The sequence below is a fragment of the Lemur catta genome, chromosome 22 (genome assembly GCF_020740605.2).
Source record: "Lemur catta isolate mLemCat1 chromosome 22, mLemCat1.pri, whole genome shotgun sequence".
NCBI classification, from domain to species: domain Eukaryota; kingdom Metazoa; phylum Chordata; class Mammalia; order Primates; family Lemuridae; genus Lemur; species Lemur catta.
In genome coordinates, this window is record NC_059149.1 from 10089384 (window position 1) to 10105964 (window position 16581).

A 16581-nucleotide genomic window follows, 5' to 3' on the forward strand; every position below is an offset into this window, starting at 1 on the left:
ATAAGCTAAAATGTCTGCAGCGGTGAACTTTGGTCATGAGATTGCTTTTCTTTTTCTTTTAGTTTATTATTATTTCCTAAATTTTCTATAAATATTACAAGGGTAATTTTCATCCTTTCAAGATGTTCATGCAAACATAGCAACAGTAAAAATAAATAAATGAGACTTGATTAAATTAAAAGGCTTCTGCACAGCAATGGAAATAATCAACAGAGTAAACAGACAACCTACAGAATGGGAGAAAATATTTGCAAACTATACATTTGATAAAGGGCTAATATCCAGAATCTACAAAGAACTCAAACAAATAAACAAGAAAACAAACAAACAAACCCATTAGAAAGTGGCAAAAGACATGAACAGAAGTTTTTAAAAGGAAGATAGACAAATAGCCAACAAACATATTAAGAAACGCTTAACACAGAGAATCATCAGAGAAATGCAATTTAAAACTATAGTGAGCTACTACCTTACCCCTGTCAGAATAGTCACTATTAAAAAGTCAAAAAACAATAGATGCTGGTGTGGATGAAGGGAGAAAGGAACACTTATACACTGTTGGTGGGACTGCAAATTAGTACAACCTCTATGGAAAACAGCATGGAGATTCCTCAAAGAAATAGATGTAGACTTATCATTCTACCCAGCAATCCCACCACTGGGGATCTACCCAAAGGAAAATAAGTCATTTTATTAAAAAGACACCTGCATTCAAATGTTTATTGCAGCACGACTCACAATTGCAAAGATGTGGAAACAACCTGTGCCTATCAATGCATGAGTGGATTATATATGCACATATATATGCATATATGTGTATATTTGCATATATATACACATATGTGTATATGTGTACATATATGCATATATGTACACCATGGAGTACTACTTAGCCATAAAAAGGAATGAAATACTGTCTTTTGCAGCAACTTGGATGGAATTAGAGACCATTATCCTAAATGAAGTATCTCAGAAATGAAAAAACAAATACCAAAGGTACTCTCTAATAAATTGGGAGCTAATAGATGGGCACACATGGGCACAATGAGATGTAAAGGTCCTTGGAAACCAGGCAGGGGGGAGGGATGAGAGGAGTAAAAGCCTACCCAACAGGTATAGTGAACACTATTCCAATGATGGGCACACTAAATGCCCAAACCTAAACATTATAAAAGGCATTCATGTAACAAAAACAATTGCACCCCCTTAATATTTTGAAATAAAAAAAAGCATGCCTATCTCAAGTATTAATTTGGAACTCATGAGCCGTACAGATATACTCACTCTCCCAGGAAAACAATCTCGATGTTGATTTCCCCTGACTTGTGGCGGAGAAAATTCCTCAGGAAAGCAGTGACGCTGTCCACGGTGATGTTTCCACAGACCACGATGAACCTAGGAGGCAAGAACACGCGGGTGGATCCTCTGAGGAACGGAAGCATCTTCCCACCAGGATCTGGAGATGAACAATCAGCTTCAACCTGGTTTTAAACAAATTTGGTGTTTCAACCACCCAGATTTTAAGCATAGAAACACCAAGGACTGCATCTCAAGCGCACAAAAGCAGCATCAGATGTCTGCAGTCTTCTGTCTCATCTCAAGTAGGGTATGATTCCAAAAATTTGAATTACTCATAGATTTTTAGGAACACAACAAGAACTATCGTCATTGCTAGAGCTTTCATATTTATTTATAACTTATAATAGACATTTCACTTGATTCCTGATTGCCCTGTATGTGTGGCCTTTTTTCATTGAGGATCTGAGGCTTGGAGTGGTTCATCGATTTTTTTCTCAGCGAAACACTATGGTTAAGGTGGCATCACATTCTAGGTTGTTTCAGTTTATCTTCCACATCTAAAAATTACCTAGTAGTTACAAAAAAGTGAGCCCAGTGGAGAGACATTTAGGACAGGTGCGGAAGTCTATGTATACATAGTTTTTGTGGTGAAAAAATTTTTCTTAGGATTAATGTTTTTAAAGAAGCTATTTTCCCATTAGTCATTTAAGCAAACTTAAAACATAATTTTAGCCTAAATTAACCTTAAATTGTCCAGGCATTATTGGCTGATTTGCTTTGCGCCTTTCTTGAGATGGAGGAGACCAGATTTTGGCTTATCTAGTTTATTTCATCGCTTCTCGTTATTTATGTTTCATTCATTTCATTATATGTTTCCTTTCTTCTTCATACTCCTAGGTCAAGAATGGTCTTTCTCCAACTGAGTGAAGAGATCACTCCATGGGAGTTTCTCTCCTTTGTGCCTCTTTCATCTATAGCAGATGGGACTGAATTTAAAAAGAATTACATCGAATGTAAGATCCCCAATCCATTCTTGTCTTCTCAGATGTGAAAAAGCATAATGAATGCTGAGGTAACAGGAATCCACAGGGGAATCGGGAGCAAATGTCTGTGCATGACAAAATTAGTGATCTAAGAAGCTTTGTAGAAGAGGGGTAGAAATTGCTTCTCTCTCTAGCAAATCCCAGGACATAGGTAAGCCCCATGATTCAGGGGAGGGGAATTTTGGCTAAGACAACTGAATGAAATCAATTATTTTAAATTTGAACTATGGTTTTTATTTGATCCATTATTTAAAGTTAGGCATACATTAACCACATGATGAACATGAGTAAAATAATTAGCAGTGGATACAAGTGAATAGTGAATGATAAGGAATATAAAAGTAGTGCCATAATCAGTAACATTCACTGATAGTGAATTATAGCATTATCTATCATTTTAGCTGATTTACTGCTCTTGTGAACATCTATATAGTAGTTTATATCAAGTAGCAAATAACATTTTCTTACGGTACTTATTTTAGCATAGCCCTAGGTAAATTAAGGACCTCGCTGGTACATTCACATCTGGTTATGTAGCTAGGCCAGGCAATAGGTATCTAGAATGAGACATGACTAACAGAATTTCTCAAACTCAAGAAATTACACTTGGCAAGCTACTTACTTCTTCCCTTTGAACACTTCGTAGGAACTGGTGTATTTCCTCTTGTTTGCAAAAAGTTCCACCATTTCAGGGACGTAGTTTGCAAATAGTATCTAAAATGATCAGCAAACAAAATTTCAGCTCTCATTATTTTGATGGATGCTTCAAAATTCTGAGATTAGTAAGGAGAGAGAAGCTACAGAAAACTTTCTCTCATTCTAAGGGGGCGTGAGGGTGAGGTGCAGGTTAAAAGGGACCCCATCTTTCTTTCTGATTTCAGGCTCTGGGTTTGGTTAAGATTTAGTAAAACACTTTTCTGTGTTTGAAAGGATGAAAGCAAAGAGGAGCACCAGGGCCACTCCCTGCCTGAGTCGTCTGTCCCTCACTCTGACCCCCCTCTGGTTCTGTCTGTCTGTACTACTGGGGCCTGGGAAATTAAACATTTGGGACAGAGTGGGGTTAATGGCTGGAATGGAGGGATGTGACACTGTAGACAGGGCAATGTCAGAAAGGTGGAGAGGAGAACACTGCTATGATGTTCAAGGAACTGAAACAAAAGTCACTGGAAGAAAAGGCAGCTTCCTTTGCCCTTGCTACACTTCTGAACCAAGCACGGATATTCACTCGTCTAACGTTTAATGCTGGTTTGGTGAGAGCCTACTCATTGGGCTGGTAGGAACTGAACTCTTCAGATCCAATCTCAAATCCCCTTCCTCTTTAGAAGAAAGACTTAATCTGATTGGCAAAAGATGAAGGCAGATAGAGACAGCTGCTCAAATCAACACAGAGCCTAATGAGGAAAGTCAGCCCTCCTTTGCCCACCATCCTGCATCCCTGGCAGCCGAGCAATTACATCAGGTGCTCCAGGGGATGCAGTTTGGACAATATAGGTTCTGTGCACCTTTTCATTTTCACTTGGCACCTGCTCTGAATAGTGCAACATTCACTCTCAGACCTGTATTGCTTTATTTATTACTATTAACCAAATGCTTTCTGCTTTATGTCACTATATGCAAAGGACATTGAAAATATTATTCACCAGACTCCCCAGGGTGAAGAACATGATGAACGTCCGTCCTAAGGATGTCTTGGCTACTACATCTCCAAAGCCAACGGTTGACATTGTTGCCATGACCAGGTAGATGGACTCGAAATAGGATATATTCTGTGAATTTCTACCTTTGAGCCAGGGATCGCCAGAATTTTCCACCTGCCCAAAGAGAGAAGACTCAGGAAAGGTCTCTGAATGGAAGCTAAGGGAAGGTTTTTAAACAATAGGCAAAACACTAGGTTAATTTCACTTAACCCAAATGAAATATGAAATGGTTCTCAGGCCACTGTGAAGGGTTTGGGAATTGTGGGTAATGATTGTACAATGTTGGTTTCCTTAGCTTTGATAATTGCTGAAATCTGAGGGGGCATGTGGCTTGAGCCCAGCGTTTGGGATGCTCCACAGGGGACAGATGCCTGTTTTGAGCACTTTTCATGTGGCCACATCATCTCATTTTGGAGCCAGGGGATGCCAAAGGCTCTCAGATTGAGCAATGACTATTTATTCTCATGTTAAAATCTTTTCAATGATTTTTTTATAAAAATCTCTGAAAATATTTTCCTCTGATTTTTTTCACTGATTCTTCACATTTTAAGGAAACTAAATTTATCAGATTATCTTTTTTGTATTAAATAAATGAAATAACAGGCATTTCTATTTATATTATACATAAATTTGTTATAACTATACAATATATAAAATATATAATATATGCCATATATAATATACATTCATACTTACATATAATTTATAATTAGATATTTATATATAATTTTTCTTTGTTTTTCCATTTTTAGACCTTTTTATCCATAGTTTACATATTTTCTAGACATTTTCTATTTAGCACAAAAGAGGATAAAATGTTAGAGATGTCTGGCTGGAGAAAGTAGGTCTTTTTTGTTGTTGTTAGGAACGGGAGTGGAAATTAGAAATCCTGCAGTTTGCCTGAGTATTTGATCACTTTTTAAAAGTGATGTGCCAAGTGCTGGCTCATTCTTAAGTTTAATGAGCAGGTTGCGAGTGTGGATGCCTATAATACCCAACACCAAAAGAAGAAAGAGATTGCATGTCTATACTTAACTCCCACAGCTGATAGTGAGTAGTATTGCAAAATCTAATCTGTTTTCACTGACTTCTGGGGTCTTCACTATTTTCCAAGACTAGTACATCATAAGAAAATCAAGTTTAATCCTACAGATTTAAATCACTCATACATATATTAGGACAGTTTCCTTTAAGCCATAGTATCTTTTGCAACATCTTAACTTGGGAGTTCGATATTAACCCTGCACAACATGTTGGGCAAACTAAAACCAAATTTATTTCAACCTGGAAATATCCTTCAAAATAACTGAAATAACTCTTTAAAGTTTAACTCACTGTCTTTGGGAGTATTAATTTGGTGTTTCAAATCCCCTTCAACCTCCCCAGCATCTCTCTGGGTTATGGGGGAGGGGAGCTGGTGGCCTTCTGCTGGGCCACGTGCTCACTCTGCTCTTCCTCCTGACCACGTTAGCATCAATCCATCGGTCCAAGACGGGACGTAAGTCCAGGTGAAAATAAAGGATTATGGACCAGGCCAGGCGCAGTGGCTCACACCTGTAATCCTAGCACTCTGGGAGGCCGAGGCGGGAGGATTGCTCGAGGTCAGGAGTTCGAGACCAGCCTGAGCAAGAGCGAGACCCTGTCTCTACTAAAAATAGAAAGACATGAGCTGGACAACTAAAAATATATAGAAAAAATTAGCCAGGAATGGTGGTGCATGCCTGTAGTCCCAGCTACTTGGGAGGCTGAGGCAGGAGGATTGCTTGAGCCCAGGAGTTTGAGGTTGCTGTGAGCTAGGCTGACGCCATGGCACTCTAGCCCAGGCAACAGAGTGAGACTCAGTCTCAGAAAAAAAAAAAAAATTTGAAAAAAAAAAGGATTATGGACCAATGTTAACATACTGAATAATTATCTATTTTAACTCCAGATTTCAAAATTGAATTTTTATGTTTTTAAACTTTACAGTTAAGCTTTAGATAAGATATGCAATGAAGGAGAAGGATATAAGGACACTCTCCCATCTCCTCTTACCTGCCCATCCACATTTATTAATATAGTAACAATATTATTTTTACATTGCTCATGTGCATTCTAGTCTGTACCCATAATTACCTTGGTTAGGTCTTAGCTCTACTCTCAGTAATCACTACCACTACTCTTTAACATGGCTTCCCCATTCTTGAGTTTTTAATTTTGATTAATTTCCTATACGGCTGGATTTTATCTTAAAGGTATGTTTTCATTTTCTGTTTTTTTTGTTTTGTTTTGTTTTTTGTTTTTTAACGGACATACGTTATGACCTTCAAAGGATACGTTTTTAATAGGGGTTCACAAGTGCTATTTTCCCTTGCATGATTAAAATGACAATGCTGGTTATACTTTCTTTTATACAAACTTCATAGACACTGCTTTATCATCTTCTAATAGTGATTGATGTTGCCAAGAAATCTGACGTTAATTTCATTTTTCTCCCTTGTAAAGACCTTGCTTTGTTCTACTTGGATTCTCTCCTTATCCCTGAAGGTCAGTACATGCTCCAAAATATGGTTGGAATTAATAATTTAGGATCATTTTTCCTGGGGTACAGTCTAACCTCTAATCTACAGATCTAAGACTTTATTGTAAAACACTTTCCTGACACCATGTGTTGTGTTTTATTGTTAAAGCGCTAATTACATGTGTAGTATATTGAATCAATATAGCCCATCTTTCATGTTTTTTCTCTACAATCATTTGAGTGTCTTTGTTCTTTTTCACATCAGGATTTTTGCTTCCATCCCATCCACTACGTTTCTGAACGTGTTCTTGTCACATTGTTAATTACATTCTGGTTCCCTCCAATGTGGTTTTCAGCTCTGTAATAACTTTTATTTTCCGTCTTCTTTTTCCTGGTACCTGTCAGCCCCGTTTTCAACTCCGACTATTGTTTAATAATCCCTTAGTTAAAACCTTATGAATATTGTACAAAGAATCACTTTCAGCTTTTTTAAAGCCTTATTTTTTTTTTAATATGGAGGGCTTTTTCTTAACTTTTCCTTTGTTTCCATGGGTAAATTATCTTATAATTGTTGTTCTTATAACTGCTGTGTTATGTAAGTACTGTTACACTGATATCTGCCCCTGGTTTTCTCTACCCTCATAGTCTCACAAATATGTGTCAGCTACAATCAGTGTATCTATTTTCCTTATTATTTTTGAAAGAACTTTATCATAAGCACCATATCGATTCCTTCTGGTTACTATTCATCTTTGAATGGTATCAACTTTTAACTAAGGGTAGTGTGAGAATGGAAAGATAGTCGGTTGAGGCCATGATAGCTGTTATTTTGGATAGCAACTTCAAATACCCTTTCAACAAGATCTGCTATTTTCTTTGCTCCGGGATATAGTTCTAGGTTTTTAATATTCTAGAAATAGGTGTGGCTCAAAGTGGAGCCCTTTAATCCACAAGCCGTTGGGCTGCTCCTCCTGTCTGTGCATGCATCCTTGCTGGAGGTCTCCCTCCTGCTTGAGTGCTGAGGAGGGAGGTGAATGGTTTCAGATTTCCTAAAGGTTTGCATCATCATTTGCATTTAGCATTTGACATTTTTTGTCGATGAATTATGCATGGCAAGTTTTAAACATATTTTTAGTTGTTATTATTGATTTTGAGAGGACTCGAGTAAAAAAGACTACATTTTCTGTTTTGTTTTTCTCAAAGGCCTTTTATCACCCCTCTTCAGTTTCTGCCTTTTTTGATGACTGCTCCTCGAATGTCCTCAAGCAGTAAAGTCCAGAAGGAGTGTCTTTCCTATGGCTGAAATCCATTTACTAATGTATTATGGGAAAGAAGAGCTGGACTTTCCCACAGGCAAAGGAGGTAGCCAGGTACAGGTATACGGGTTGATTTCAGGAGAATGGAGAAAGCCCCAGGGCTGTCTTTTGCAACAGCAACTCCTCCCCTACAGGTCTCCAGCACTTTTTAGTCTGAAATTCTCTAATTGGCTTCTTTTTTTAAGTACTTTCTTTTGTTTTTAAATGCTAAAATCCCAGAACCCCCAGGAAGATATAGTGATACATTTTACCTGTTGCTTATACGTTTGGAGCTTACTAGGTTATAAATCTTTTCCCTAAGGACAGATTTCCAGAGTTGGAAGAAGGAACACAGATAGATTGCAGGTGACACCATATTTGCGAGAATATGAGGGTGGAGAAAACCGGAAAAGGGGAAGTAAAACGATAAACCTCTCCCTGGGTTCAATGATGGAGACAGGCATTCAGCAGGCTCCCCTCCCTCTTTCAAAGAAAGGATGCTCACGCTGGCAGACACAGCAAGGGACTGCGGTGAGACGCTTACCAAGTGAATGAATCCTGCAGCTGTGAACCAGGTACTGAGAACTATGGATAGCAGTTTGGAAAACTTCACTGAATTGCTAGAGGAAGAAAGACAAAGAGCTGTTGGGTCTCTCTGACAGGTTCTAGAGCAACACAATCACCTCATCCTCTAAGACCTTGCTCCTCAGAACATGGTGCACGGACCAGAAGGGATGGCGTTACCCGGGGGGTGCATTAGAATGCAGAGCCCCAGGCCCCTCCCCGCTCCACCAATCTGCGTCGTTCCGAGATCCCCTGCTTGATTCACGTACACTCTAGAGCTTAAGATGCGCAGCTCTAAAACTCACCAGTCACACACACTTCTTCAAAAAGTTTGAGTTTTGTGATATCCATTAGCCTGATACTAAATCACTTTTAAAAATATACTCTATGTGGATCAACATGAGATAATTTAACAGATTTTTACATTGCCTAAGTAATGCTACAAAATGCAGCATGCCAGCAATCCAGGGAGTAGGCTTATAAAATGAAATTTTGAGCAGAATACAGAACTGTAGAGTCACTCATATTACTGAATTGGTAACAGGATCTTTGAGTGAAGAGGATCAGAGGGGCTCTTGTCTCCTGAGTAGAGCCTTAGAATTTAGCTGAAATCTCTGTGGTTTTCAGCAAGAGCCACCTGTCACGCTAGAGCAGGCTTTCCTGCCCTGACTTCTCCATAATGCATAAACACTTAGCAGTGAAATCCACCTGGCATTTGATGCTTCTAGTGAGAATGTGGAGGCATGGAGATTTTGAGTGGGTAACAGACAAAACTGCTTAAAGCTTTAGAAGTATTACTGCTCAAAGGTAGTTGGGATTTTTGTTGTTGCTTGGAGATATATAGGGAATTATTTCTATAAGCAATAGTTCACTGCTGCTGCCTGGTAACTCCTATGCTTGGAGGAGTTGTCTTACATTCTAAAACCTGGGGAAATTTTTTTTTTCACCTACCCAGGAGAGACATGATTCATTAAAGCAAATGTGTAGAACCAAAGCCTCTGAATTTCTTTGACTTTTTTTGGGGGGGGGTAGAGGGACCCAAAATTAAAACCTAAATGAACTTACACATCATAGTTTTATAAAACAAAGAATAAGCAAACTCTTTAAAATGATTGAAAAGTTTTCAGACAGATATAATGGGAGAAAGTGAGTGAACATCATTTGGGATCTGAAGGATTTCATGATTTTTATACTGAAATTATGATGGCAAATGAGTTGAGTTAAAGGTTCAGTTAACATTTTCCTTTCCTAATCCAAACTATTGATGGTAAGTAAGACATACTTCAAACAGGGCTAGTGTATACCTGGTCCTGATGGCTCGTAAAATTTGCAAGATTTGAGGAAGTTCTAGCAGCCGTAATGCTCTTAGGAACCGTAAACCTACAAAGAAATGGAAAAGAGAAAGCTGCCAAAAGAAGAGGTTCACTCCAGGGAGTAGCCTCAATTAGAACACCATTGGGATTGCTTACATTCTCTTTCTCAAATATAACATATTATGATATTATAGATTTAAGAGCATGAGCTGTAGTCCAAATACTAGGCTTGACATTTTATAGCTGTTGTAATCTAAAACAATTGTTTTACCCCCTCTAGTTCCTTATCTGCAAAATGGGATTTATAATAGTACCAACCTCATAGAGTTGTAGCATTGATATAAAGCATGCCTCACATATAATAAGCACTATTCATTTCACTCCAACTCCTCTTTACAATTGAGAGAAAATTTTCCATAAATCACTTAAACTATACAATCTCTAAAATATGCTTGTTCCTCGATGTTTGTATGCTGTTTTACTTTATGCAGTTTGATAATACAACAGCAAGGAATAGAATTGGTATTTATTTTATAGATAATAAATAATAATATAAAATAGCATAAAACAGATAGAAGTACATAATGTACATGCAACTGTCAACCTATCCACCTTGGAGACCAAACAACTAAATAAAAACTTCTCCAACATGTCACAGTATGTATGCAGATGGTGATTAGTTTCTAAAGACCAAGGGAGGCTTTTCATCTCCCCAAGTCTCCATGAAATCTCAGCCTAAAAGTGCCACAGGGGGAAGGAAATGTTGGAGCCTTGACTCTCAGGTTGTGGAGACAGCCATTCCATCAGCAACTATTAAGCACCTACTGTGCACCAGGTGCATTGCTAGGTGCTGAGGTCCAAAGATGGTTTCTGTAAATATATTACAAAACCATATAATTAAGGCGGAAGATTTTTAAAATGACAGGCAGACGTTAAAGAAAAATGCAGGATAGATACTTATAAATGAATGCTGAGTTTTTGTTTCATTTTGTTTTAGATATTACTACTGATTCCTATAGTACACTCACCTAGCCAATTGCTCTTCAAATAATAAGAAATGAAAGTTGGTGGGATGGTAAAGATGTCTACAATTGAATTCATCTCCAGCCAGAATTTGACCTTGTCATCAGCTGCCAAAAACTATGAAATGGAAACAGAAAACCCAAAGTTCTGTTACCCTCAAGAATTTCAAAGTGAGAACAAGAGATGGCATTATTCAGCTAGATTTTATATACCAACTGAAGCCTTGATCTGATCTCATTCTATTTTACATATGTACACATATATATCTATATTCATATAGATATATATGTATATATGTGTGTGTGTATATATATATATATATATATATATAGAAAGAGAGGGAGATTATACATCCCATTTTATTTACCAGAACTTAACTTTCACACTTTCTGAATAGACACTTTGCCCTTCTTGCTGCTTCTAGAGCTTTCTGATATATACAATTATATACATAAAACCCTGCTTGTGAGCAATGATTTAGGATGGTCTCCAGTGGAAAAAGTGCAGTTCTCTAAAAACTTGGCTGTCCAGGGCCTATGTTTATGAGGTTCCTATTTAGATTAAGAAAGCAAGCATTTCCAAAAGGGTGAGAATGCTACTACAAAAAGATTTTGATGATCATTGTAGTTGGAGTAGGTTTCTAAGGAGGGGCATAGAAATACATGTCACATGTATGCATATATCTATCTATCTATCTATATAAAGATATGTTTTATATATATAACATTTTTGTGTTTGAGACAGGGTCTCGCTCTGTCATCCAGGCTACAGAGCAGTCGTGTCATCATAGCTCACTGCAACCTCAAACTCCTCATCTCAAGCAATCCTCCTGCCTTACCCTCCCCAGTAGTTGAGACTACAGCTGTGCACCACCATGTCTGGCTAATTTTTCTATTGTTTTGTTGAGATGTGGTTTCTCTATATTGCTCAGGCTATTCTCAAAATTCTGGCTTCAAGTGATTCTCCCTCCTTGGCCTCCCAAAGTGCTGGGATTATAGGTGTGAGCTACCATGCCCGGTCTCTATAAGATATATATATATAGGTGTGGGGTATATATGATATATATATATGTGTGTATACATATGTATACGTATACACAGTCACTCACAAATATGGGTTGAATAAACACATTGAAATCTAAATCTAGGATAGGTACTTAAGAAATGCCTGTGGAATGATAGAACTATTTAATAAATGAGTATGAAAGAGGTCAAACAAAGCTACAAATGTATTTCATGTAGTTACATGGCACTTATGCCATCAGTGGAGCCACGGACATCTCCACAGACTTGCTTCCCAAGTCCTGCTAGCTTGCCATTATTACAGTAGTAAAGCTTTCTCAGTGGTAGGTGGGAAGCCAGCAAGGAGGTCTTTGCTGCAGCATGATGATATTTAACAAAGGAAAGCATATTTTCATTTTTTTGGTAGAACTTTTGACCTAGTTTACAATTTCAAGTACAGGAGCAAGAGTTTTTAGGTCTCATTATATATTTGACAATTTAGGGCAAAGACCCTCTATCTTTAGAGCCTGGAAACATAGGCAGGTTGTAGAACCAACTGGAGTCTGCGTAGCTGGCACTCATGGTGCTTGTGTGTTGACCCCCACTTTCACTAGGTACTTACTCTCAACCCAAAATAGAAACTAAAGAAAGCATTGAAACTCAAATCAATAGGAATGGTTTTGTCTTCATACGATGAACAGCTTCCAACAGGGCTGGAAAAAGAAACAAGGACAGTTTGTAAAGATGAACATTTTAAAAGCAGTGTCTATGTTGGACCAAATAAAAGGAAAGAGGAGGCAATTTTTTATTCATTTACCATGAATCCAGACACCTAAGTTCAGATCTCAAGGAAATTACTTTTCTTTTGGGAGCAGAGGAATGCATAAACAAAACCACTGGACTGCCCATGGAGCTGAAAATAACAGAAAAATTACTCACCATTTCTTTCATTGGGTTTATTGGTTCTATTTCCATTTTATCAGTGGGAATTCAGAGCCACAGAGATTATATAGCTCTTATTGGTTTGCAAGACCCCCTAACCAGTCAGAACACTTCGTCTTCTGTACCCTTCTAATATAGAGAGACTTTGGGTCAAATGGACTGATTTGAACCAAATTCAAAGAAAACTTCCTAAAAGGAATTTACAGAGCAAAGATTACCAGTTTCTCTAGGTTCTCGAAAATTGTCTGGCTGCTGTGGCCCTGCAATCCCAATTTTATTTCAGCTGGAAATTCAATATAATTCCCAGATGATTGGCATGGAATTCAGATTAGATTGGGTTTTGTCTAAAAAAGGTGCCCTAATCCTGTGACGTAAAAAGAGAATGCCTTCAGAGGACAGCTTCTTTATCGCACGTGAGGTCTACCATTTTCCTTTCTCATGACCATCCAAAGTTGTTTGCAACCTATGAGAAACCTTGAAACTATGACAGAACTTCTGGATCGACACCTAAGGGATCCAAAGGTGTGCAAAGCCTTCTTAAGTGGCCCAAGGCAGGAGAGGACAGCTGGAGGTGTGGAGCCCCATAGAATGCAGAGTAGACGTACACACCATCCCCAGCCCCTAGCAAAGCAGATGTTAGGATGCAGGGGAAATTCTTGCATATTTGGCAGAGCTGGTCTTAGTGCTTATTGCAGGAAACTAAACGCTTACCCTTCTTTATGAGCTCGTGTGTGTGTGTGGGGGGTGTGAGTGCACGCGTGCACACGCGCATGCATGCACATGTGCATATATAGGTGCCTATGTGTGTGTGCATATGTATGTGCCTGTGTGTGTGTGAAAGTATCTTAAGTACATGAAGCATTATCCCCAAGGAGATAATTCCAAATTAGCTGAGCAACTTACTGACATAGCAGACAAGGGAGCCTGGAGATTTTACTCACTCATTAGAGTTGATGAAATAGATTATAAGAGACCCGATGCTTAGGACAAAGACAAGGATCACCTAAAAAAAAAAAAAAACAGGGACAAATGTACAAATCCATTTTATTGACATGGAACAAATAAACCAACAAAATTGTGTTTTCTCTTTTTATCTTGCCTATGTATGAGTAGCCATTTATTCACATATTCATTTGTTAGCATTCATTCATTCAAGAAAACTTGATTTGACCTTTACTCATGTTCATTCAGTAAATGAACATGTACCCATTTTACTTACCTAATTTTAATTCTCACATGCTTCAGACTAAGAGGTTTGCTCTTCTTGCTGATTTGAGAGCTTGATGATCTCAATGTCCTGTCATTTATTTATTCATTCACTCATCAAACATTTACCAAGTGCTTAATAGGTGTTATGTAATTTATTACATGCTAGAAAACAAGGCTAATGGAAATGGACCCTGGACTTTGATTGCCTGAGATATCATAGAAGAAACAGTCCTGAACATGTGTGCCCTCAAGAACAGTCTGAATTTTGATAGTGCAGAAAGTGCTACAAGTAAGAAGAAAATGAGTGCTTTTAACACACCAACACACCTGATCTGTAAAACAGGAGGAACTTGTGGAATGTTCAGAAAACTGTTCATTTAAAGATATTGATCCTTTTGAATGAAATCTTTGGAGACTTCATGACTTTTTAGGTCAATTTTAGGTAACTTAACATTCCTCCAATTGCTTCCAGTTTTTAAACCATCCAGTTTTTTAATATGCCCAGTCCAATGCAGTTCTAATAACAAAACTCTGAATTTTATTTACCATTAAATCTTCACTTGCTTCCTGCTCAGATGCCACTTGGGTAAGGCTGTCTGTATTGAGAAAGGTATCAGTTTCTTCTATGTTAGCCCTTTCTGGATTTTTATTCCTAGTTTCCCACTGACTAGGCTGCCTCTGGCCTCTCCAGGATTGTCGCCCAGTGTGTTGGGTGAACAGAAAAGAGAGGTCAGGGCAAGAACTGTCGTGCTTGACAGGCATTAGATCCTGATGTTCACACCCTGGAGCTCTCGGAGCACGGAAGGTGTTTAATGTCTACTTTCATGGGTGGTCTTATTGCTTTTTAGAGATCCCAACTGAATTCACATTCAAATTAAGCAGGTATTTCTTTACTTTTTTATTTCAGCGTATTATGGGGGTACAAAAATTTAGGTTACATATATTGCCCTTGCCCCACCCCCCTGAATCAGAGCTTCAAGCGTGTCCATCCCCTAGACAGTGCACATCACACTCATTATGTATGTATACACCCATCCCCCCTACATCTGCCTGAGACCCAATTAATGTTATTCCTAAATGTGCTCTTAGGTGATGACCAGTGAAACCAATTTGATGGTGAGTACATGTGGTGCTTATTTTTCCATTCTTGTGATACTTCACTTAGTATAATGGGTTCCAGCTCTATCCAGGAAAATACAAGAGGTGCTATATCACCATTGTTTCTTATAGCTTAGTAGTACTCCATCGTATACATATACCACATTTTACTAATCCACTTATGGATTGATGGACACTTTGGTTGTTTCCACATCTTTGCAATTGTGAATTGTGCTGCTATAAACATTTGAGTGCAGATGTCAAAGGAAATTGCAAAGCATGTAAACAGGTATAAAACCATACCATGCTTGTGGATCGGAAGAATCAACATTGTTAAAATGTCTATACTACCCAAAGTGATCTACAGATTCAATGCAATCCCTATTAAATTACCAACATCATTTTTCACAGATATAGAAAAAATAATTTTATGCTTTGTATGGAACCAGAGAAGACCCTGTTTAGCAAAAGCAATTTTAGGCAATAAGAACAAAATGGAGGTATTAATTTACCAGACTTCAAACTATACTACAAGGCTGTGGTTATTAAATCAGCTTGGTATTGGCACAAGAACAGAGACACATACGAGTGGAACAGAACTTAGAATCCAGATATAAAATCATCCTCATGTAGCCATCTAATCTTTGACAAAGCAGACAAAAACATACACTGGGGAAAAGATTCCTTGTCTAACAGACTCTTGTCACAAACGAGCCAGAAATCTGTGCTCTGTGCTCCTAAAGTTCTAAGATATGCAAATTGGGATTTCTGAATGGTCTCTCTTCAGCCCCTCTCCTTAGGCTTGAGATGAGAGCAATGTACTCCCACCTCTGCCGCGGCAGAGCTCGTCCCCAAACTGCTCTTCTATTCCCGTCTTCTATTTCCAATTTGCACTAATTTACAAGTAATTTGGTAAGCTACTAACAGCTTCCACTAATTCTCTTCCAGCTGATTTATAAGAGGCAGTGCTGGATCTGGCTCTTACTGTAAGTTCCATTTCAACATCTAGGTTAAATGTTGATGGGGATAGTACTAAGTTTGATGGTCTTGTGCAGATACTCAGTTAGAAATGTAGTCTGAAGCTCAGGAAAGACATTGGGAATGAATATACATATATGTACATTATATAGTAATACCAGCATGTTAATTATTAATAGTTTTCATGAAGTCTTTTTTCTTTTCTTTACATTCCATTATGCCTATTTCTTTTTCTCATACTAAATCCCACAGGAAATTAAAATATGAATCATACTGACAAACTTCTGGGATGATGTTGGCATATGTGCCATATGTTTACAGCCCCCCAAACCGTGGAAAAATGAACATAAATAAATAAATAAGAAAATTTTAGTTTTATTGAAACTAAGAATAATCCCAACTCCACACCACAAGCCCAAGGAATATTATCCACAAATACTATACAACCAGCAGCAAAATGTGTACTAAACCCAAGGAAGGCACTAGGAGCTAATAACTTGTGGACACTGTTTAGGGAGAGAGTAAAGTACAGACGGGAGGTGACTCTGAGAGGACCTGGAAGTCTGTCTTGGCTTGGAGGAGCAAAATCAGAGGAGCTGGCTGTTTGGGGAAGAGCAGAAAG

General features: G+C 38.1%; 1 protein-coding gene across 1 annotated transcript in view; it reads right to left on the bottom strand.

Moving 5' to 3' along the window:
- Positions 1 to 16581, bottom strand: part of KCNU1 (potassium calcium-activated channel subfamily U member 1) — a 121857-nt gene that overhangs the window by 92756 nt on the left and 12520 nt on the right. Inside the window, 8 exon segments of the mRNA XM_045535376.1 lie at positions 1285 to 1395; positions 2965 to 3056; positions 3983 to 4153; positions 8376 to 8451; positions 9700 to 9775; positions 10737 to 10848; positions 12355 to 12445; positions 13616 to 13677. Coding sequence (XP_045391332.1) covers positions 1285 to 1395; positions 2965 to 3056; positions 3983 to 4153; positions 8376 to 8451; positions 9700 to 9775; positions 10737 to 10848; positions 12355 to 12445; positions 13616 to 13677 — 791 coding nt within the window.